General features: G+C 43.5%; 1 protein-coding gene across 4 annotated transcripts; it reads left to right on the plus strand.

Moving 5' to 3' along the window:
* The first annotated feature begins 755 nt into the window (after positions 1-755).
* Positions 756-25,064, plus strand: LOC123767151 (bifunctional glutamate/proline--tRNA ligase). Of its 4 annotated transcripts, none has more exons than XM_069304842.1 (7): positions 783-974; positions 13,196-13,328; positions 14,461-14,633; positions 14,985-15,141; positions 16,695-16,777; positions 17,455-17,706; positions 20,697-25,064. In XM_069304842.1, exons 2-7 carry the CDS (start codon positions 13,265-13,267, stop codon positions 24,843-24,845), a joined length of 4,878 nt encoding a protein of 1,625 aa, XP_069160943.1. In that variant the 5' UTR covers positions 783-974; positions 13,196-13,264; the 3' UTR covers positions 24,846-25,064. The 4 variants fall into 4 exon arrangements, with proteins under 4 accessions (XP_069160945.1, XP_069160943.1, XP_069160946.1 ...); XM_069304843.1 differs by lacking the exon at positions 783-974 and adding an exon at positions 5,916-5,933; XM_069304844.1 differs by lacking the exon at positions 13,196-13,328 and having other exon boundaries at positions 756-974.
* The last annotated feature ends 215 nt before the right edge of the window (positions 25,065-25,279 follow it).

A 25,279-nucleotide genomic window follows, 5' to 3' on the forward strand; every position in this document is an offset into this window, starting at 1 on the left:
TAAATGCTTCACCCACGAACTAATAAAAAAACAAATAATTACCAACAGAACCTAAACACCTAACCTAACCTACGCTAAGCTATGCATATAATTTTTATGTATAAGTATATTAATTTATATATGAGAACCAATTTTTAATACACAGTATATTAAAATTAATGAATGCGTCTGGTCCGCTGCTTTAAACAGCCGGGTGTGAGAACGGGTTGACTACCGAGTACCTATTACGGCTAGTTGAACAGAGGCATTAGGTGAAAAGAAACTTGTCCCGCCATTTCTGTCCCCCTGGATTCAAACCCAGGATTCCCGATTGTGAGTCGAGGGCGAACCCAACTGTACTACCGAGAGGTTTTACCCTGCTGTTGTTATAGATTCAGCTACTCGGAACAAGTTCCAAGTAGCACGGGCTATGGTGAGCCCGTAACTTACCTGGCACAGGAGCGGGGCAAGTAGCAAGGGCTATGGTGAGCCCGTAGTGGACTTACCTGACACAGGAGCGGTGTTTTACCCTGCCTCTCTCTTAATATATAACCGATATGTTTACCGTAGTCTTGAAGTATATAATGTTCAAGCCTAAACTATACAGTACTTGCTGGTTGGAATTATACTTGCTGATTGGTCAGTAAAGATGCTATCTGTTGTGGTAGCTTTATTAATCCTCCAAAGGTTGATAGGCCTTAAACCTAACCCGAAACCAAAACATATGTTGCACAATATTTCCCAAGTTGATAACTATGAGCAAGGTTATCAGAGGATTGCATCAGCATGCGCTATAAGAAGGGTGAGATCCCGCCCGTCCTCACTCTCTGACCCACTCTTCAGCAGCTTGAAGGCTATAATATAGTTACTGTGTTGATTTATCGAGTGATTGTTATTTAATTTTTACTGGCCGGTACAATTGAGTTTATTACAAAATATTGGTGTGTAGAAATTGGATCCTCGCATAGCTAATACAACACTGCAAAGCACTTTGGGTAAGTTAAATACATATCATTAAAGAAATTATACTACTATTATTACTAAATAATACTTGAAGTGCGTAGCCCCCTTCCCTAACGAGCGAGGTGTGGTTGGTAGGCTCTTAGTCCCCTTTACTACGAGTAGCTACGGCTGGTTGGTTCGTAATCCCACTAATGAACGAGCCTCGTTCCTCGTTCATTTCATTGTTGTCGTTAGGGAGGGGCAGCTTCTCGAGCCCTTCCATAACGCGCGAGTAGCAGCTATATTAGACACGTTCAAGTTCAAGTACGTTTATTGAGACAATAAAATACATCTCAAAGGAATAGAGTAGCTTAGGCTTTTTCTACCCTCCTATATTAGGCTCGTAGTCCCTCCATAACGAAGGTGGGGCAGCTCGTGGGATATTATGTGAAGCTAGTTTCTGATCTACAATGTAATTCTTTACACAGAACATTTTGGCGGTTCAATTCCTAAGCCTAAGCTCTTCTCAGGATGGGTATGAGATGCACTACCGCAATCAGGATGGGTATGGGATGCACTATTACTATCAGGATGGGTTTGGGATGCACTCTTACTATCAGGATGGGTATGGGATGCACTCTTACTATCAGGATGGGTATGGGATGCACTCTTACTATCAGAATGGGTATGGGATGCACTCTTACTATCAGAATGGGTATGGGATGCACTCTTACTATCAGAATGGTTATGGGATGCACTATTACTATCAGGATGGGAATGGGATGCACTACCACACTCAGGATCGAACATATACGGGGTACATCATACCCCTTGGCCATGAGGTGCATAATTACCGCTCACAAAAAGGGTATGGGGGTACACTAACACTCGCAGAATGGGTATAGGGGATGAATAATAAATTAAAAATCAAGGCAAATGGGAGGGGAGAAGGAGTGTCAGGAACCTCGACAAGCCGTCGGCTTCCTGTCCTTGTCGAGACCACGAGTGTTAGTGGTCCCTTCAGGTAAATTCAGGTAATGAACTACCCCAACCAGCCTATTAATTTTGCCCGAAACGCTGTGCATATTAGTGGCCTTAGGTAGTGTATGTACTAGCTCTATCTACAGCCCCAAGAATATATTTATAATTCATCTTCTATATATGTACTGTTATCTGTATAAACATTTTCATTTTGATTTTGTCTGAGAGGAGCGAGGTGCAAGTGCAGTAGGCTCGTAGCCCCTGCTTGACGCAGTGTTGCCAGATTGGGCTACAAGTAGCGAATTGGGCTACTTTTGAGAGCTCCGCGCTCCCAAATATTTAATTTCACTACTTGCTACTTTTTGGGCTAATTTAAAAGCAAGATTTGCTAATTTGGGCTATTAATGTTAAGAAACTCAATGATGATTATTTATGGTGAAATGCAACACAAACAGACACCCCGCGATAGCAGCTACAGACTGACGATTTAAATGCGAGCACAGCACGCAGTATATCCTTTCACGACCAAAGATCACATTGACTCCAAAAATATCTTCCACTTACGGGCTATTCATGCCCGTGCCACCTCTTTGGTGGCTTAATCTTCATTAATCAATCACAAACAAGGAACAACGGACACACAGCATCGCTCCTGTGCCAGGTAAGTCCACTACGGGCTCACCATAGTCCGTGCTACTTGCCTCGCTCCTGTGCCAGGTAAGTTACGGGCTCACCATAGCCCGTGCTACTTGAAACTTGTTCCGAGTAGCTGAATCTATAACAACAACAAGGAACAATTTCAGTTTCAACAAGCCGGGACAGGACAGAAAACAGATTTTTTTTTCACTCGTGTGGGGCATAACAACCAAATCATCAACATTATCTTGGAGTTAGAATCCACCAATCACTGATAGCTGTACAACAAGTGGAAGCTGCAGTTATAAAAGCAAACCAAATCCTAGGAATAGTCAAATGAAATTTTGACGAAGGAAAAGGTAGTTATACAACTGTATAAATCTCTAGCGTGCTTCCACTTGGATTATTATATCCACGCATTGAGACCTCATCTTCAGAAAGACATATCTGCTTTGGAGAAAGTTCAACACCGGGCGACTAAAATATTTTCCGAACTAAGTCGACTTTCATACCAGGAACGGTTGAGGGCCACAGGGACCAGACATGACAGGATTGCTCTCAGCAAAACTTTTAAATTACTGAACAATTTGGAAGATATTGACCCAGAACACTTCTTCAAAAGGCTAGATGTAAGACGAACAAGGAGCAACGGTTTCGAGCTCAACAAGCCTCACTGAAGGATGGAAAATATTTGTTTTTACCCATAGGATAATAAAGTTGTGGAAACGCATACCCGCCGAAGTCGTAAATGCCAAAACATTGATTGATAAAATACCCAAAACAAATGGGAGGGGCCTTCGACAAGCCAGACAACCTTCCTGTCCTCGTCCAGACCACTAGAGAGAGATACCTGAATTTGCCCGAGGGCCACCCTCGAGTAAATTCAGGGAAACCATGGAACCACCTTCCCGACGAAGCCGTAAATGATAAAACATTGCTCGATAAAATCACCAGGGCATTTATTTATTTATTTATTTATATACAAGAAGGTACATAATTGGGTTTGTGAGGATAGATAGCAGCATTATACTTGTAGCGAGTAAACTTATACTCGCTCCAATATCTCATCTTAATTAAACACTTTAGCGCGCCTGGGTCGTAAATAAACGACGCGTAAATAGCGGTATTTTGACCAGTAGTTGCCAGAGCGTCGTAAATTTACGCGCGATTAAAAAATATATTTGTATAAAATCCAATTCATATTCGATCGACTTGGGGTTAGTATGAAAATATTTGCCATTAAATTTCCGTTTTCTTTAATAGGCACATGGCCTATTTGGGAGAACGGCATTGTATTGTAACTTAGTGGAAAGACTATTGTATTGTTGACACGGCGAGGGTAATCGCCCACTTCACACACTCTTTGTGTGGACCGCGATCATGATTCTACATTTATATGTATATGTCCGTGTAGGAAATTTAATTGCGATTACAGTGATACCAAATTTAACGCTGTAGGACAAGTGTGGAGTTGACAACCTTGAAAAGAATAGAAACATTTCGTTGCTGTTTGGAGCTCACGCTAGTGATCGATGTAGTTCTTTAGCTTTTTGTGTGATTTAACTCATGCTTTGGTGACATATACATATGTTGTTATAGATCATTCTATTGCGAATACATTGGTACAAAAATGAAATCAGTACATCGAAAATTAAGGTCAGGACAGCGAAAAGAATATGCACTTTTCAGTGTTGCCGCTCGGTCACCCGAAAACGCCGGACCCATGAGGGGGTATGTCCAGTCCATATCGCCGCGCGCGTTAAAGTAATAATTATTAATTAAATTAATAGCATAACTAATTAGCACTAACTACACAAGCTATAATCCTATTCCTATTTACAGGAAACAGTTTTTCCACCCTCCTATCTTATTGTGAGGTGTAGTCACCGTATATAAGCAAGCGATTTGAGAATAGAAAACCAGTACAATTTCCAGTCAAGAATGTAGCACTCGGCGTAGACAGTTCTAATCGTCTCCAAGACGCTACAGCTTCGACACAGAACAGGCAGCAGACTAGGACCGCATCCAGTTACAACGCTCTCCCACATAGAGCTGCGCGACTCCGGCCACACTCAGCTCTCTGCTCTGCTCCAGGCTTCGTCTCAACATCTACGACACTGCTGTATCCAGGACTACTAAATAAATATGAAACTCACTAAACACTGTGTATCTAATCTACCCAAGAACGTAACATAATCGTACATTACATACTCTCTGAGCAAAGCAATGCACTGTTGGCCCCCAACCCAGATGATGGGCACTGGGGCCCATGAGAGAGAGAGAGAGAGAGAGAGAGAGAGAGAGAGAGAGAGAGAGAGATTAAGCCACCCAAAAGGTGGCTTGGGCATGAATAGCCCATAAGTGGTGGCCCTTTTGAGCCATTTCCAGTATCAATAGATGATACTGGAGATCTGTGGAGGTGCGACTGCACCCTGCGTGACGGGAGATGTCTCCCGTGTGGGGCCCATGCCTGTGGACCTATACTTATAACCACGTTCTCGTCTGTGGACCCTCCCTACTCTGGTAGGGCTCTCTGTGTGTTTGGGGGAGTTAGGAGGGTGTTTGTCTGGTTAGGTGAGGTGTTTGTTTGCTAGGCCTGTGGGTACACAACTGTTGGGCTCTGGTTACACAATAATCGTTTCAGACACGAGACTCTGCTAAACTCATTTTATGTTTTAAAACCGGATGTATTGTTATGCTAGACTGTATTAGGTTATGTTATTAAGGTTAGGCTGCATTAGGCTCGGTTGGATTAGATTGGTTTGATTTGGGATACGTTAGGTTGGGTTGAGCTAGGTTAGTCAAGTTTCAAAATTCAAAATTCTGCTATGCCACGGAGCAGTCTCTGTGGCGTAGTGGTAAAGCACGCGCCCGGCTCTTTGACCTGCCGGCCGGGAAGGATTGGCCGGCCAACAATCCTTAACTGTTCACCCGGCAGAGAATAGGTTGTTAAACGATTTGGCGGGTCGTATTCCCTGGAAACAAATTGGATTAAGGACTTGCCCAAAACGCTATGCATGCTAGTGACTTTACAAGAATTTAAGAACTCTTTTATATATAAATAAAATAATAATAATAATAAAAATCCGCTAACGAATCTACTTGTGTGCGTTGAGACTTGTATATCTGGCATAATTAAAATATTAACTTAAATAATTCGTTTGTTAGACAATATATTCTATTCAGATCTATAAATTACTTTAGAAAGGTCTATAATGCATATAAATATTAATTTACACACTCCTGGCACTATATACGCTAGGAATTTCAATATAGCGTTCAAATAATTTTAGGCAGAGGGTCTCTGGGATTGGTTGGTCGCTAACGGCTCCTTGACGCTGACTCGATCAGTCGTCAGGAAGCAGCGGGGGCGTGAGCATGTTGCTCCCGTGTAGGTAAGGCTGATAATTTTTTTTTGCTATCTGAGCAGTTGGGAGGTACACATGAGTATACAGGTATACAGTCTACCTCCACCTATAATGCTTAATACATTATACATTTGCTCGCTATTATAACACTCGAGTTTTTTAAATGTCTCCGAGGGTCATTGTTTTTTCATCCGGGTTCTGTCGTATTCAAATGTTTGTATTCCACTAATGCTAGTCTGTCCCTTCTCGGATATTGTTGAAGATTTTGAGGATCATGATTTGCCAACATTATATGGGGTAGGATATTATTTAGAATACACTTCCCTAGAGTGTTAAACCACCCCGTCGTCAGGCTAGGCTCGTTAACGCAGCGGTCGACCCCCGCCTCCACCTCCCAAAATGCATTTGTTATCGACTGTCATGTACTATGTATTACAAATAGTTTTTTATCGTGTATAAATTAATTTTATATTCTATGTTTAATTAGGCGTATAGTAGGTTTGGTATTTAGGTTCTGTTGGCAATTATTTGCACTTGAAGTATGTGGAGGGTGAAGCATTTACAGTTGCCTGTCCTCAGGCCAGGCTCGCCTATGCGGCGCCCAACCCGCGTTCGATAATTTTATTGCAGTGCGAATTCAGAATTATTCTCGCGTATAAGGTAATATTATTTCAAGTTAATAGTTTAAAAACTAAGTTTAGTGACAAGCGACAGTCCAGTGTACAAATACTGGAATAAATGAACAACTTCCCAACGGGAAGGAGCGGGGACACCTCTCCAGGAACTGAATTTACCTGAGGGCCACTAACACTAGTGGCCTCGATGAGGACAGTAAGCCGGCGGCTTGTCTAAGGTCCCCCCATTTGTCCTGATGATCTTTTCCAGCTGTATTTTATTAAAACTCAGCAGAGTTTTGGCGTTTACGGCTTCGGCGGGTAGGCGGTTCCACGGGTTTACAACCCTATGGGTAAAACAGCATCTCCTGTTTCCTGTCCAACATTCTGGCTTGTTGAGTTTGAACCCGTTGCTCCTTGTTTGCGTAACATCTGGCCTTTTGAGGACATTGTCCTGATCGACATCCTCCAAATTGTTTAGTATGTTAAAGGGTTCTATGAAGTCTGCCCTGTCATGCCTGGTTTGTGGTGTTAGTACTGATACGTTCCTGATACGAGAGATGATTAAGCTCTGGTATGATTTTTGTCGTAAGACATAGCTCCATAGCTCTGGTAAGACATGTCTCCAGAGCTGCTATGTCTTTCTGAAGATGAAGTCTCCATGCCTGGATGAATAATTCATGTGGGGGCGCACTAGAAACTTATACAATTGAAGGTCTACTTTCCTTTCCTTGAAGGTAAAGGTACGCATGATTATTCCCAGGGTTTGGTTTGTTTTTTTAATGCCACTCCCACTTATTGCCTCCCCAGCCGCTCTGAGGCTGTTTGTACTACTGTCAGTGATAGGTGGATTCTGACGCCAAGATAATGTTGATGATTTGGTAGTTGTGTTGTGTATTATTATGCCTCACGTGATGGATTCTGACTCCAAGGTGCTTATCTTCATCTATCTGTTGAAAGGTAGTGCTGTCAACTTAATAGTTGTGACGTGGATTGTTATGCCCCCACATGCAAGGTCTTGCATTTATCGACATTAAAAAGTCATCTGACCATTTATGGAGTTAATGTAGATCTCTTTGTAAGGTTTCAATATGGCTTTCACTTACCATTTTACCATAGATCTTAGTATCATCTGCAAATTTGATTTGGTTTGTAATAGTCTCGTCTGTCATTGATGTATATGACAAAAAGGGTTGGCCCCAAAATGGACCTTTTTGGAACCCTACTTAGCACAATGGTGGGGGGTTGGGTGAGAGATTTGCTTGCTAGGCTTGCGATTACACAACTGCTCGGGCTCCGGTTAGGTTAGGTTTGTTCGGTTCGTTCATGCTAGGCTTGAGGTTACATAGCTGGTTAGGGTCCAGTTACACAACTGGTCGGGCTCCGGTAACATAACTGTTTGGGCTATGGGGGTGTCACTTTGGCTTCGGGTTGTGCATAGTCGGGCTTCTGTACGTGCATGGTTGTGCTTCAGATGTTGTTTGTTCGCTTCGTTCATGCTAGGCTTGCGGTTACACAACTGGTCGGGGTCCGGTTACACAACTGGTGGGGCTTCGGTTACACAACTGGTCGGGCTCCGGTTAAATAACTGGTCGGGCTCCGGTTACTTAACTGGTCGGGCTCCGGTTACTTAACTGGTCGGGCTCCGGGGGTGTCACTTGGGCTAATGGTTGTGCATGGTCGGGCTTCGGTTCGTGCATGGTTGTGCTTCAGAGATTTTGTTCGGTTCGTTCATTCTAGGCTTGCAGTTACACAACTGGTCGGGGTCCGGTTACACAACTGGTCGGTCTCCGGTTACACAACTGGTCGGTCTCCGGTTACACAACTGGTCGGTCTCCGGTTACACAACTGGTCGGTCTCCGGTTACACAACTGGTCGGTCTCCGGTTACACAACTGGTCGGTCTCCGGTTACACAACTGGTCGGGGTCTGGTTACACAACTGGTCGGTCTCCGGTTACACAACTGGTCGGTCTCTGGTTACACAACTGGTCGGGGTCTGGTTACACAACTGGTCGGGCTTCGGTTACACAACTGGTCGGGCTCCGGTTAAATAACTGGTCGGGCTCCGGTTAAATAACTGGTCGGGCTCCGGTTACTTAACTGGTCGGGCTCCGGGGGTGTTGCTTGGGCTAATGGTTGTGCATGGTCGGGCTTCGGTTCGTGCATGGTTGTGTTTCAGAGATTTTGTTCGGGTCGTTCATGCTAGGCTTGCAGTTACACATTTGGTGGGGTTCCAGTTACACAACTGGTCGGGGTCCAGTTACACAACTGGTTGGTCTCCGGTTACACAACTGATTGGGGTCCAGTTTCACAACTGGTCGGGCTCCGGTTAAATAACTGGTCGGGCTCCGGTTGCTTAACTGGTCGGGCTTCGGGGGTGTTGCTTGGGCTAAGGGTTGTGCATAGTCGGGCTTCAGTTCGTGCATGGTTGTACTTCAGATGTTGTTTGTTCGGTTCGTTCATTCTAGGCTTGCGGTTACACAACTGGTCGGGGTCCGGTTACACAACTGGTGGGGCTTCGGTTACACAACTGGTCGGGCTCCGGTTAAATAACTGGTCGGGCTCCGGTTAAATAACTGGTCGGGCTCCGGTTACTTAACTGGTCGGGCTCCGGGGGTGTCACTTGGGCTAATGGTTGTGCATGGTCGGGCTTCGGTTCGTGCATGGTTGTGCTTCAGAGATTTTGTTCGGTTCGATCATTCTAGGCTTGCAGTTACACAACTGGTCGGGGTCCGCTTACACAGCTGGTCGGTCTCCGGTTACATAACTGGTCGGTCTCCGGTTACACAACTGGTCGGTCTCCGGTTACACAACTGGTCGGTCTCCGGTTACACAACTGGTCGGTCTCCGGTTACACAACTGGTCGGTCTCCGGTTACACAACTGGTCGGGGTCTGGTTACACAACTGGTCGGTCTCCGGTTACACAACTGGTCGGTCTCTGGTTACACAACTGGTCGGTCTCTGGTTACACAACTGGTCGGGGTCTGGTTACACAACTGGTCGGGCTTCGGTTACACAACTGGTCGGGCTCCGGTTAAATAACTGGTCGGGCTCCGGTTAAATAACTGGTCGGGCTCCGGTTACTTAACTGGTCGGGCTCCGGGGGTGTTGCTTGGGCTAATGGTTGTGCATGGTCGGGCTTCGGTTCGTGCATGGTTGTGTTTCAGAGATTTTGTTCGGGTCGTTCATGCTAGGCTTGCAGTTACACATTTGGTGGGGTTCCAGTTACACAACTGGTCGGGGTCCAGTTACACAACTGGTTGGTCTCCGGTTACACAACTGATTGGGGTCCAGTTTCACAACTGGTCGGGCTCCGGTTAAATAACTGGTCGGGCTCCGGTTACTTAACTGGTCGGGCTTCGGGGGTGTTGCTTGGGCTAAGGGTTGTGCATAGTCGGGCTTCAGTTCGTGCATGGTTGTACTTCAGATGTTGTTTGTTCGGTTCGTTCATTCTAGGCTTGCGGTTACACAACTGGTCGGGGTCCGGTTACACAACTGGTGGGGCTCCGGTTAAATAACTGGTCGGGCTCCGGTTAAATAACTGGTCGGGCTCCGGTTAAATAACTGGTCGGGCTCCGGTTACTTAACTGGTCGGGCTCCGGGGGTGTCACTTGGGCTAATGGTTGTGCATGGTCGGGCTTCGGTTCGTGCATGGTTGTGCTTCAGAGATTTTGTTCGGTTCGTTCATTCTAGGCTTGCAGTTACACAACTGGTCGGGGTCCGCTTACACAGCTGGTCGGTCTCCGGTTACATAACTGGTCGGTCTCTGGTTACACAACTGGTCGGTCTCTGGTTACACAACTGGTCGGGGTCTGGTTACACAACTGGTCGGGCTTCGGTTACACAACTGGTCGGGCTCCGGTTAAATAACTGGTCGGGCTCTGGTTAAATAACTGGTCGGGCTCCGGTTACTTAACTGGTCGGGCTCCGGGGGTGTTGCTTGGGCTAATGGTTGTGCATAGTCGGGCTTCGGTTCGTGCATGGTTGCGCTTCAGAGATTTTGTTCGGGTCGTTCATGCTAGGCTTGCAGTTACACATTTGGTGTGGTTCCAGTTACACAACTGGTCGGGGTCCAGTTACACAACGGGTTGGTCTCCGGTTACACAACTGATTGGGGTCCAGTTTCATAACTGGTCGGGCTCTGGTTACTTAACTGGTCGGGCTTCGGGGATGTTGCTTGGGCTAAGGGTTGTGCATAGTCGGGCTTCAGTTCGTGCATGGTTGTACTTCAGATGTTGTTTGTTCGGTTCGTTCATGCTAGGCTTGCGGTTACACAACTGGTCGGGGTCCGGTTACACAACTGGTGGGGCTTCGGTTACACAACTGGTCGGGCTCCGGTTAAATAACTGGTCGGGCTCCGGTTAAATAACTGGTCGGGCTCCGGTTAAATAACTGGTCGGGCTCCGGTTACTTAACTGGTCGGGCTCCGGGGGTGTCACTTGGGCTAATGGTTGTGCATGGTCGGGCTTCGGTTCGTGCATGGTTGTGCTTCAGAGATTTTGTTCGGTTCGTTCATTCTAGGCTTGCAGTTACACAACTGGTCGGGGTCCGCTTACACAGCTGGTCGGTCTCCGGTTACACAACTGGTCGGTCTCCGGTTACACAACTGGTCGGTCTCCGGTTACACAACTGGTCGGTCTCCGGTTACACAACTGGTCGGTCTCCGGTTTCACAACTGGTCGGTCTCCGGTTACACAACTGGTCGGGGTCTGGTTACACAACTGGTTGGGCTTCGGTTACACAACTGGTCGGGCTCCGGGGGTGTTGCTTGGGCTAAGGGTTGTGCATGGTCGGGCTTCGGTTCGTGCATGGTTGTGCTTCAGGTTTTGTTCGGGTCGTTCATGCTAGGCTTGCAGCTACACATTTGGTGGGGTTCGTTACACAACTGGTCGGGGTCCAGTTACACAACTGGTTGGGGTCCAGTTACACAACTGGTCGGGCTCCGGTTACATAACTGTTCAGGCTATGGGGGTGTCACTTTGGCTTCGGGTTGTGCATAATCAGGCTTCGGGCTGTGCTCTGTCGGGCTTCTGTACGTGCATGGTTGTACTTCAGATGTTGTTTGTTCGGTTCGTTCGTGCTAGGCTTGCGGTTACACAACCGGTCGGGGTCTGGTTACACATCTGATCGGGGTCTGGTTACACAACTGGTCAGGCTTCGGTTACACAACTGGTCGGGCTCCGGTTAAATAACTGGTCGGGCTCCGGTTACTTAACTGGTCGGGCTCCGGGGGTGTTGCTTGGGCTAATGGTTGTGCATGGTCGGGCTTCGGTTCGTGCATGGTTGTGTTTCAGGTTTTGTTCGGGTCGTTCATGCTAGGCTTGCAGTTACACAACTGGTAGAGTTCCAGTTACACAACTGGTTGGTCTCCGGTTACACAACTGATTGGGGTCCAGTAACACAACTGGTCGGGCTCCGGTTACATAACTGTTCAGGCTATGGGGATATGTCACTTGGGCTTCGGGTTGTGCATGGTCGGGCTTCAGTTCGTGCATGGTTGTGCTTCAGAGATTTTGTTCGGTTCGTTCATTCTAGGCTTGCGGTTACACAACTGGTCGGGGTCCGGTTACACAACTGGTGGGGCTTCGGTTACACAACTGGTCGGGCTCCGGTTAAATAACTGGTCGGGCTCCGGTTAAATAACTGGTCGGGCTCCGGTTACTTAACTGGTCGGGCTCCGGGGGTGTTGCTTGGGCTAATGGTTGTGCATGGTCGGGCTTCGGTTCGTGCATGGTTGTGTTTCAGGTTTTGTTCGGGTCTTTCATGCTAGGCTTGCAGTTACACAACTGGTAGAGTTCCAGTTACACAACTGGTTGGTCTTCGGGTACACAACTGATTGGGGTCCAGTTACACAATTGGTCGGGCTCCGGTTACATAACTGTTCAGGCTATGGGGATATGTCACTTGGGCTTCGGGTTGCACATGGTCGGGCTTCAATTCGTGCATGGTTGTGCTTCAGAGATTTTGTTCGGTTCGTTCATTCTAGGCTTGCGGTTACACAACTGGTCGGGGTCTGGTTACACAACTGGTGGGGCTTCGGTTACACAACTGGTCGGGCTCCGGTTAAATAACTGGTCGGGCTCCGGTTAAATAACTGGTCGGGCTCCGGTTACTTAACTGGTCGGGCTCCGGGGGTGTTGCTTGGGCTAATGGTTGTGCATGGTCGGGCTTCGGTTCGTGCATGGTTGTGCTCCAGAGGTTTTGTTCGGTTTGTTCATGTTAAGCTTTTGATTACACAACTGGTCGGGGTCTGGTTACACAACTGGTCGGGGTCTGGTTACACAACTGGTCGTAAGTGGAGGCTCTTTGGAGCCATTATCTGCATCAGTGGCTGATACTAGAGATCTGGCGATGGATGGGGGTCTTCATGATGGTTTTCAACCTGGGGACTGGCTATGGGGTGTGAGTTTTCAGTTATATATATAGGGGTACCACCTCTGGTGCAAGTGTAGGGACCCATAGCCTCAGAGAAGAAAATAATGAGTACTCAGAGAAGACCTTGTGGATCCTCACTGAACACTTTGATATTTTCTTCCCCTACCACCTATATTCTTTTAGTGGGTGTGTAGATATACTAGTGTGTGTACTCTATATATTAAAATATATTACTTGAAACCCGTATCAATCACTAAAAAAAATTGGGCTACTTTTCTTACAAATTCGCTACTTTTAGAGCGTCAACTCGCTACTTTCCGCAAGTTGGAGCTGGCAACCCTGACGAGCAAGGTGTGTGTGGCCGGCCATGGACGGGGCAGCAGACTCCACCAAAATGAAAGTTATCGCCTCAAAAACCGACCCTCCCTTAGGTGAGCCATGGGTGGAATCACACCCATGTTCCCTGGGTACATGGGTGTGACTCCCAGTGGGTGTATGGGGCCCTGGGACACCCACTAGGACGTTATATGTGTGACTGGCAGCTGCATCTTTCCCATGCAGCTCCCATTGCACTTGTCCCACTTGCATATGTTTTAGGATTCCAACGCGGGTTTCGTATTTAGGCTACAATAGCTTATTTAGGCTACAATAGCTACAATAGCTTATTTAAGTGTAATGAGTCTTAGGGGAATTTATATAGATTTTTCTTGAGATATGGTGATGGTTGGTGGACGTGTCAGGACTATAATTAGATAAGTCGCTCCATTTTTAACACGCGCCTTTCACCTCACGTTTTTCTGGTCGTATTGGTGTATATATATATATATATATATATATATATTGATTTTTTGTTTACATTTTCAAGTATGTAAAATGGGTTTTTAAATAATTTTTGATGTTGACATATGGTCATCAGGACAAATAGGGGGGGGGGGGGGGTTGGTTAGCTTTGACAAGCTGCCGGCTTCCTGTCCTTGTCGAGGCCGCTAGAGAGATAGTGGCCCGCAGGCAAACTCGGGTAGGTAAACATCGATTCAAATGATTAGCACACAGATACAGGGCATTGCATTTTTTATAATTGAATTCTTGCCATGTTTAAACTTAATCCAACCTAAACTAACCCAACGCATCCTAATGTATTAGTACAACCTGATTCAGCTTTCGAACTTGAACTTGGTTCAAAGTATCAATGTCCCGGCTGCCCAATCTCTCGCTTGGGCTTCTGTTTAGTGAGGTGTACAAAAGCTGTTGTACAAGCCTGCATGCAGGCTGATGTAGAAGTACAGTATTATCCCCAGTTGATCAGCTTGTCTAGTATATAATATAGCAAAGATCTTGGGTGTCAAGTCACACAAGAAACTTATAAACTATTGTTAAATCTTGTGTGATGTGTATAATATTATCCGCCATCAGGTTACTATACTTGTACTTAGTCGAGTGGTCTACATAGCCTTCTCAGCTTGGCACCTTCTTTTGATTATTATTTAGTCGTGTTGTGTTCTGTCCATACTAAGACATATTTTTTGTATTTATGGCATGTTAATTATTATCTTTCCATTACAGGGGCAGTTCTGACGTGTTCTAAGGCTGGCCTTTCTGTGGAGTTTGGGAAAGAGACCAATTTAGCTCTTACCGACACCTTCAGTGTCACTTCGTCACACGGCATATCGAGACACGTGGCCCGAGTCAACCCCTCCTTAGAACTGTATCCTTGCCACATCCTCCATAGAACTGAGGTAGGCTACTGAACGTTACTTCGCAGTCATGAAACGTTGTTGGCAAGTGCACTCGGTTCCACAACCTAATATGATTTAATATTTTTTTCTTTTGGGGGTGGTGTTGCTTGTTACCTGGTACAAAGTCCAAAGTTCCACCCCCTTTGGAAAGTGATTGTGCTCATTCTAGGGTTTATTCACCTAATAACTTAGAAATTTTGTCTTCACATCAGTGTGGGCAATATTTTTAACTATAGTATAAACTAATTTAGTTTAAATTGGTTTGTTAATTATGGCAGCACTGGTGTCTGTTTTAGGGACATACTGTACATATTTCATTGATGAAATTTAATATTGGAACTTAATTTTCAGGTGGATCACTGGCTTTCTACAGCATCAGGTCCATTGTCTTGTGGAGGGGACATAAATGGCTCTCTAGCCCAGCTGGATAAGGCTCTGGCTCCCTCAGATGTGCTGGTGGGAAATCATATCACTGTTGCAGATTTTGAAGTGTTTGCTGCTCTTTATAGTAAGCATTATTAAATTAGTTTCTGGTTGAAAATTTATCTAGATTTTCTACCATTTTGTGCTTTACATTTTTAGCCATTAATCTTCACACTGCTACTCTCATCTGCGGGTGATAAATGCACGACTGCTCCTGTCATCTATACAGGACATTACCAGGTGCAGTTAGTTTATAAATTTAGATGAATGTGTGGGGTACATTTTCAATTCTTAGATGCTCTTTGCAATTTTCCGCTATACAGTATTGGAAACAAAATTCAGGGCGCCATAGTTTCTCTTTTTTAGGGCATTAGTTAATAGATGCCCACAATGTCTTGTGCTCTTGTGCCTTTGAGCTTAATGTGACGCAGCACCTGTGTGCAAACGACTAGTGACCCCACACACAAACTGGCAAAGACTTTGCTAAAGATGGATAATATTAATGATTAAGAAGAATATATGAAAAGTAGTGAACCTGAATATTATCCATCAGATGAAATGGGCGTTTCATCTGTGTGCAAGAACACAGATGAAATTTATCACCGATGAAATTATTTATCACAGATGATAATCTGTGCAAGAAATACAATGAAAAGAATAAATGAGTAAGTACTGGTGGTGCTGAAGACAACTACTATACCACCACAGCATCCGGCACACGACGTAGGCTGGCCGCAAACGATGTTGCGGGAGGCTAAGGTGATAAGAGCACTAAGAGAGAGAGTGGTTTCCTATGAAGGTGGTGCCCTTTATATAGTCTGGCGGTGATGACTCAGAGCTGATGTCAATGCAAGGTGGTAACATGCACTGATAACAAACTGCTAGTATGCGACTGGCAGCGCCTTTGTTTTGAGGCTGCACTACTGAAGGTTAAAGGCGGCTAACTACTGGTTAGCGGAGGCGCTTGGCTTGCATCCGAGTCGTACCAGGCTGTGCCAGGCCCTGGGGGGTATGGAGAGGTGGCAGGACTGATGACCCAACTCATCTTAGCTGGTGTAGAGGTGAACTTCCAGTACTGAGGCATTGCGGTTGAGTAGGAAAGGCAGTTCCACTGCTATGCAGGGGATTCACGTGACAACATTTTAGGGATAACATCCTGTAATCCTGTTGGCTAGATCTATCTCTATCTGGTTAAACTTCCTATAGACAAATGAAACCAAGATTGTATACCTAATGCAAAAATTTGGCGAATATTATTTATATGTTGCTAAGGACTTTGTTGTTACCATGCCAGAAAATTGTTAAGCAATAAAATTAAAATAATAGTGTAACTTATACAAAATTGTTACTTAAGCCTTTTTCCATACCTGTGAATAAGTAATTTATCTAAGTGGTATATTAAATATTTAGACAAGCGTTTCCATTGTAAGAGTGTCTCTTGCTGTTAGATCGATAGTTTTAAGTCACTTTGTCGAGGCTTCATCAAATTTTCAGGGGCTACAAATGCAAAGCCTGACCTTGTCTTTATTATTTTGTATCAATTATTATTTGATACTTAAGCCATCATTGCTTCTATTTTCTATGCCTTCAAAAAAGTTGTTTGTTTGCACAATGGAAAATGTAATGTGTTTCTTTCAGAAAATGCAGCATGGCACAAGCTGTTGAATGATGATAAAGCCCCGGTGCATGTGCTACGTTGGTATAACTCCATGGAGGCTCAGGTACCGTATTTATGGTAGGACCTGTGTGTGTGTGTGCGCGCGCGTGCGCCTGCGTGTGAAATGTTATAACTGGTGGCTCAGATTCTGTAATGAGGATTGACCCATTGTCTGCCACACTACCTCCCTCTGACCCACAAAGTGCCACACTACCTCTGCTGACCTTTGCTATAGTACTCACAACAGTGCATAGAACAATCTGCAAAACTTCTAGAAACATTTTAAATATACTGTACTGTAAACCACACTGGAGTATTTATGGTATCCAATAAAAAAGATAAATATTATAAGGTTAATTTTTTCTGTGGTTCAGTCCATGGGTTCATGAAATACACGATAAAATTCTGGTTTTGATCATAAATATTTAGGAGTTATATTTTATTTAATTTAACTTTGAAATAGATTGAAAGTACCATCGGCTCACGCGGAATGCATATTAATTTCAGAATGTAACATTTAGCGATTCCCAAGGAATGAGCCAATAAAAATTTCTAACAGCAAGTTGTGGCCATTCCTACCTTAATAACTGTTAATTTGTTATATAGGGTGATTATAAGCAGGATTTTATTAAAGAATATACAGTAAAGGTAATGAATAAAACACTCATGTGACATATGGGTAAAGAAAAACAATGGTTATTTTGCATGAACAAATCAATTAATTGTTGGCTGTCTTTGTAGGTTGGCAGTGTGATTGCAGCACTTCCAGAGGAGGTGAAAAAAGCCTTTGATTTCTCCAAGACCTCTCCAGCTTCACCTAACAAGTCAGCATCGAATGCTAAGAAACAAGATGATGGAGGGAAGTTTGTTGAGCTTCCTGGAGCCAAGATGGGGGAGGTTGTTGTCCGTTTTCCCCCCGAAGCTAGCGGATATCTCCATATTGGCCATGCTAAAGCGGCTCTCCTGAATCAGTACTATCAGTTGGCATTTAAGGTAAAATTGTTGTAACTCGGTTTATTAGGTATTTACAGTAAGGATATGTTATGCTTTTGTTTTATCTTTTCTGAGCTATAGCCCATGCTTACTTCCTGAGGCAAAGTACTCGGTGGGAAGATTGGAGAATACTCAATCCAACCTCAATAAGTACAATTCAGGTATAGGTAATGCCCTTTCAAGCACAACTTTGTATCACAGGGACCACCATGGAGAGTTCTTGCTAATCATTTGTTTATTTGCCACTCAACTACCCCAACCATCACCATCTGGCAGCACCTACATGTCAAAAGGGTGGCCTCACTGCCCTCCTCGCATACCCTCTCATTATAAATGCACTTCTGGCCAGTGGAGACTAACATATTTATGTTGTAACACTTTTTGTATATTGCTTCACTATTGAATATTGATTCCCTTTGAGTTTTCCACCACTTATGTGGTTCCTTGTAACATGGTACTAGTATTGGGTTCACAATGCCTTTTGTTTTGTGGGGACATGGCACTTTTTTACGGTCCCTAGTTGTTAATTGGAAAGAGGCTGCTTTTGATGAGGGACACCTATGATACTGTCAGCAGAGCACTATTCTCTTGGATCGATCTTAAGTCTAAAAACTGACAATCATAGCTACTCCAGTATTTCCACAAACATACCTTGATGCCTGGGGGAAAAATCACGGTAGTTTCTTGGTTGCAAACAGTACCCCAGAATTTTGTTTTATTTGGAATGTGTACTTTTAGAATTTAATTTTATTATACTGTGTAACTTTTCATTATATCACTAATAGTTTTGAACCTGAAAATTTGTTAAATTTACAGTGGTTTCAAGAAATTACATCATTGGGTCATTATCTTTGAATTTTCATTTAAGAAGTACTCAAACATTTTTATGGGTTTTACTTTGTGTTATATGATTAAATATATTAATTTCTGAGGTATGCCTCAGTTACTCTGACACAAGATTTTGCTGAGCTATGGTTAAAATTTGGTTCGGTCAGTGTACCTTGCCTTTAGGTTACCTTGAGGTGTTTCCGGGACTTGCGTCCCCGTGGCTCGGTTGTCGGTCAGGCCTCCTGGCTGGATATGTCAACATTTTGCTCTGATGCATTTGGTACCATTTCAAACTATCCCCAGTGGGTCACACAAGTACTAATAAGACACTGGGGAATATTCAGTCTTTCCTAGAACGTTGACAAGAGTTTTCCAGGAACAAATTGGTATCATGAAGATCATCAGTTTGTGCTCTAGCTAAATATCGAACAGCCTGTTAGGTCACTATCCTCCAACTGCTATCAGGGGGTAGTGCCTGATAGCACAACATAGCACTCTCTAGCAAAACAACTGTGCATTTCATCCTAAGTAGCCTTGACTGCAAGTATGTGAGCATGTAGAGACCAGCACTTCCAGTTAGTCAGTGGTGTGTGTTGCATTTATAAATGGCTTCCATTGTTGCAGTGGGCTTATGCTGTATCAATGAAAGCTTCTCATATGTAGACAAGCCCTTTGTGTGTGTGGTCTTTTAGTGACCAGTGTCCAGTTATCTTCTGCATTTGTAGTTGGTTTGTACTTTTCATCAATGGGGATGTTTTTTCTTGAGTTTCTTCACTTTGCAGTTGTCAGGAATTTTGTACCAGTACTTAGGCATTCCTGCTGTACATGAGTTAATTGACCATCTGGTTCACTTTGTTCCTGTTTGGTAGTGCACAAGAGTTGGTTTCTCCTTTTGAGAAACTTTTCTTCACTTTATACTTTCACCACTGCAGCACTTGACTTTGTGGATTGTAATGCATGTTTGTTTTGTACATAAGGTCAGTGCACCTCTGGGTGGTTCAGCTGTTTATTAAGTGGTAGTTTCTTATTTGTGATTCCTTGGATTCTTGTTTGAAGTTGTATGTGTAAGCAATACAGGTTTTAATCCTGCATTTACTGTGTGGTTCTGTTCTGTTTAGTGTGTTTGGGTTGTTCATTTTGTTTTTCTGTTGATCATGCTTTAGCAGAGTTCATGCGCCTGTATATGTTTTGTTATTTTTGCTCTGGCCAGAGTGGCTACCCTTACTTGGATTATGGTTAGCCTAGATCTTTGCACATCTCATCTGTGAGCAGTTGTTCTAGTGCTCTGGCTGCCAGGAAGCCTTTGTCAGTAGGCATGACCTATCATCCTCAGCATCCTTCTGGCAACTCTCTGCAATGCAGGTGAGTTTGTCCCATGCTCTTTTATATTTTAGTTTTCTCCTCTGCCTATCTAGCAAGGCCTTAGGGAGCAAGCAGTTAGCATATTGCATAAATAATGCTTTGAGCAAGCATTAAAGAGCTATTTTCTGAGCAGAACAATTGTTGTTTCAGTTACCTCTCTTGTATTCGTGTTTTTGTGTGTGCATAATCTGTGGAGAAGTATGCGGAGTGGTTTAGGTCACAGGAACACTGTTGTGTGTGTGTTTAGTGTTGGCATCTGGTGGTGGTCGGTGAGGATGGCCTGACGGGCCGCCTGGAAGCTTGTGAGAACACCCCATGCCAGTCACTTGAGGTAAAGAGGGCTTTGAGGGGGGTCTGGAGTTTGTTAGATGAATCATTTGACAGCAATTACTGACTGGATTGAAGACCTTTTTTTACCTCGCTAGCACAGTTATCTAAAAAAAAAAATACTTTTAAGGAATTTTCATTGCACACGTTCTTAAGATGGTTTTCCTTAATTGATGCCTGCTCTTCCTTTGCTTTATGGTCTGATTTCCATTAATATAACTTTTAACCATATTGTTAGAAAATAGTCTGCTTTGCTCAAAATGATAAGCGGTGGTTAGAATTTCTTAGAAAATGTTAGGAACACTACTGAATATCATATAAATGAGGGTAATATCAGTAAGCACAGTTTTGGTGTAGTGTTCGTTCCATCTTCTTGCTTAGAATGTCAGAAATGAGTCATTTAAATATTGAGATAGGTATTTTGTAAGCTGAATGATTTACTGTACCTCTGTATTTTATTATTTTTTCTTCAGGGGAAATTGGTGATGCGATTCGATGATACCAACCCAGAGAAAGAGAAACTGGACTTTGAGAAGGTTATTTTGGAGGATTTGAAGTTACTAGAGATCAAGCCAGATGTTTTCACCCACACTTCGGATTACTTTGACCGCATGATAGAGATGTGTGAGCAACTTATCAAGCAGGGCCATGCATATTGTGATGACACTGATGGTGAGACTATGAAGAAAGAGCGTGAAGAGAGGAAAGAAAGTAAAAATTATAACAACTCCGTAGACAAAAATTTATCTATGTGGGAGGAGATGAAGAAAGGAACCGATTATGGCATGACTTGCTGTGTGCGGGCCAGGATTGACATGAAGAGTGACAATGGCTGTATGCGTGATCCTGCGATCTATCGCTGTAAAAATGAACCCCATGTCAAGACAGGCTACAAGTACAAGGTGTACCCTACATATGACTTTGCCTGTCCTATTGTAGATAGTATAGAAGGGGTCACCCACACACTCAGAACAACAGAGTATCATGACCGTGATGACCAATACTATTGGTTTATAGAGAAACTTGGACTAAGGACGTTGCACATTTATGAGTATTCACGTCTGAACATGAACAATACTGTTCTCTCAAAGCGAAAGTTAACTTGGTTTGTTGATGAAGGGCTTGTTGATGGATGGGATGATCCCCGATTCCCAACTGTTAGAGGAATTTTGAGGCGTGGTATGACTGTGGAAGGACTGAAAGATTTTATTATTTCACAAGGTTCGTCTCGTTCTGTTGTGAACATGGAGTGGGACAAGATTTGGGCTTTCAATAAGAAGGTGATTGATCGTTATGCTCCTCGTTATACAGCCCTTCAAGGTGACTTAGTACCTGTTCTTATCAATGGCATTAATGAGGAGGCCACTACGGCCCAGAAACATCCTAAAGATTCGTCTATTGGCATGAAAACTGTGTGGATTGGGCCTCGTGTCCTAATTGAGAGTGCAGATGCTGCTGAATTGAAGGAAGGGCAAAATGCTACTTTCATCAATTGGGGAAATATTAGGATTAAGAAAATCAACAAGGGAAATGGTAAAATAGAGTCTATTGATGCTGAACCTAATCTTAATGACACAGACTACAAGAAGACACTAAAGCTCACTTGGCTTGCTGATACTGAAAAATCTCCCACCACACCTGTTGTTTGTGTGTACTTTGATCATCTTATAACTAAGAGTGTTCTTGGAAAAGATGAAAACTTCAAAGATTTCATTGGACACAACACCCGTGCTGAAGTGAAAATGATTGGTGATACTGAGCTGCAAAATCTGGTTGCTGGAGACATTATACAACTGCAAAGGAAGGGATTTTTCAGAGTGGATGAGGCTTACAAGCCAGTAAGTCTGAGCAGTTGCCGTGAGAGTCCAGTCATACTCTTCTTCATTCCAGATGGTCATTCAAAGGATATGCAAACTGCTTCATCGGTCAAAAAATCAGCAGGCATGAGTGAGAAAGAGAAGGCCAAGAGTGCTCAAGGCAAAAAGGCAGAGAAAAGTCCTCAGGATGAAATAAAACCTGTTGTTGGGGGAGCATCTGGTATGTCTCTGGGACAGAGTTTATTAAATTCTATCAAGGATCAGGGTGATAAGATTAGACAGTTGAAGAGTAGCAAGGCAGATAAAAATGTTGTGATGGCCGAGGTCGAGATTCTAAAGCAAATGAAAAAAGATTTCCATGATGCAACTGGAATTGAATGGAAGCCGGATGTTGTTATTCCTTCTGCTGCTGCAGCTGTAGTATCTGCTGCTCCGGTGTCTGTTGCAGGAACGAATGCTGGAGAAATACTTTCTCAGATTAAAACACAAGGGGACACTGTTCGGAACCTGAAGTCCAACAAAGCTGACAAAGACTCCATCAAACAAGCGGTTGATATTCTTTTGGATCTGAAGAAAAAGTTTAAAACAGTCACAGGTGTTGAGTGGAAACCTGACATTGACATATCTAAGCTTGGCGCTAATACATCAACACCACCTACACCATCTGTTGTCAGTGGAAACTCGTCAACAACACCTACACCATCTGTTGTCAGAGGAAACTCGCCTCATGACTTGCACAACAAAATTAAGGAACAAGGTGACAAGGTGAGGACTTTGAAAACCAGTAAAGCTGAAAAAGATGTTGTGAAGCAGGAAGTTGATATACTTTTATCACTGAAGAAAGAATTTAAAGAACTTACAAGTAGTGATTGGAAACCTGATATTGACATGACACAATTCAGTTCAAAATGTGATGGAACTACAGCTAGCACTGCCAGTGTAGGCACAGGTGCTAAAGCCATTGATCTTCATATGCAGATCAAACAACAAGGGGATGCTGTGAGAGAATTAAAAGCAAATAAGGTTGACAAAGATACTGTTAAAAAGGCAGTTGATGTGCTTTTATCTCTCAAAAAGCAATTCCAGGAATGTTCAGGTGTTGCTTGGAAGCCTGATATTGATGTGTCACAGTTTTCCAAAGATGATGCAACTTCGGGTAGTAAGACGACCTCACCTAAGAAGGAAGGTGGTGGTGAAGTTAAACCTAAAACTGTGGAGAATAGGAAGACAAAGGAACAATCACCAGTTAAGAATGAAGTAAAAGGACCTGCAAAGCAGGATGGGAATATTAAGAAACAAACAAGGTTGGGACTAGAGGTGAAAAAAGAGCAGAATTTGGCCGAGTGGTATTCTCAAGTAATAACAAAGTCTGAGATGATTGAATACTACAATGTATCAGGCTGCTACATCCTTAGGCCATGGTCATATGCCATATGGGATTATATCAAAGATTTCTTGGATAAAAAAATAAAAACCTTAGGGGTTGAAAATTCTTATTTCCCCATATTTGTTGCACGAGAAGCTTTGGAGAAGGAAAAGACTCACATTGCAGACTTCTCTCCAGAAGTTGCTTGGGTAACAAGATCAGGATCAAGCGAGATGGCAGAGCCTGTTGCTATTCGTCCAACATCAGAAACTGTGATGTATCCTGCTTTTGCTAAATGGATACAGTCACACAGAGACTTGCCAATGAAACTAAACCAGTGGAACAATGTTGTGCGATGGGAGTTCAAGCAACCTACTCCATTTTTGAGGACTCGGGAATTCTTGTGGCAAGAAGGACATACTGCTTTTGCCACTAAGGAAGAAGCTGAGGAGGAAGTGTATCAGATATTAGAGTTTTATACTCAAGTGTATGAAGATCTCTTGGCTGTTCCAGTTGTGAAAGGCAAAAAAACTGAGAAAGAAAAGTTTGCCGGAGGTGATTTTACCACTACTACGGAGGCCTTTATATCAGCAAGTGGCCGTGGCATTCAGGGAGCAACATCTCATCATTTAGGACAGAATTTTTCAAAAATGTTTGAAATTATTTTTGAGGATCCAGAAACCCAACAGAAGCAATACTGCTATCAAAACAGCTGGGGATTGACTACCCGTACCATTGGAGTAATGATAATGGTTCATGGTGACAACAAAGGACTTGTGTTGCCGCCCAGAGTGGCTTGTGTACAGGCAATCATTATGCCGGTTGGAATTACTGCTAAATCATCTGAGCAAGACAAATCAAAACTCATGGATGCTTGTAATAAATTAGCTTCCGATTTGACCACTGCAGGAGTACGTGCTCGGTGTGATCTACGCGACAATGTTACTCCTGCTTGGAAGTTCAATCACTGGGAGCTAAAAGGTGTACCCCTACGATTAGAGCTGGGACCACGCGAGGTTGCTACTGGTCAAGTATTTGCTGTACGTCGTGACACCGCAGAAAAACTAGTCTTGAATAGAACTACCGTTGGAGTGGAAGCCCAAACTCTTCTAGACACCATTCATAACAATTTACTATCACGAGCACGAAGTGATCTTGACTCGCACAAAGTAAAAGTAAACAGTTGGAGTGATTTTACCAGCAATTTAGACAAAGGCAACATCATCTTGGCTCCTTTCTGTGGGCAAGAACAATGTGAGGATGCTATAAAAAAGGATTCTGCGCGGGAAGAAACTGCCGAGCCAGGAGCACCATCTATGGGGGCAAAAGGCTTGTGTATACCTTTTGAACAGCCAGGGGAAGTAAATGGCTTGTCATGTATCCATCCATCATGCAAGGCCAAACCATTGTACTACACACTTTTTGGGCGGTCATATTAAAGTACACTCGGGACACCTCTTGTTTAAAATAGTGTTCAGAATATTGATCATATTTAATTGAAAACATATGATTGACAAAATAATAATAATTCTTTGTTATTTTCAATACAATTTTAAATAATTTGAGGGACTGGATGTACTGTATGCTATATATATTTAAAAGTATATAAATAATATTTACTTCATATTTAAAGTAATAAAGCAAATGGAATGGTGAAATGGTGGTATTATTTTCATAAATGATTATTTTAAGTTATATTTGTCCATTATCTTACACTAACCCTTCCCTATATGTTGAATAACTGCTTCAGTTACCAAAGGCAGTTGAGGGTAGTAGCTTGTAAAGCGCCTCTTCAGGTAGTGTGTGAGACTAAACAGTTCCTAGTGGGCTCTATCCACCATGTGTGGATAGAGCCCATGTATGAGTGTTCCAT

This window comes from Procambarus clarkii, chromosome 53 (assembly GCF_040958095.1).
Source record: "Procambarus clarkii isolate CNS0578487 chromosome 53, FALCON_Pclarkii_2.0, whole genome shotgun sequence".
NCBI lineage: Eukaryota > Metazoa > Arthropoda > Malacostraca > Decapoda > Cambaridae > Procambarus > Procambarus clarkii.

Excerpts from the sequence above, each read along its gene's own strand:
- LOC123767151 (XM_069304842.1), top strand. The coding sequence starts at position 13,265 with ATGGACGGGGCAGCAGACTCCACCAAAATGAAAGTTATCGCCTCAAAA. Across the intron at positions 13,329-14,460 it reads AAAAACCGACCCTCCCTTAG|GGGCAGTTCTGACGTGTTCT; the intron begins GTGAGCCATGGG and ends TTTCCATTACAG. Across the intron at positions 17,707-20,696 it reads ACTATCAGTTGGCATTTAAG|GGGAAATTGGTGATGCGATT; the intron begins GTAAAATTGTTG and ends TTTTTTCTTCAG.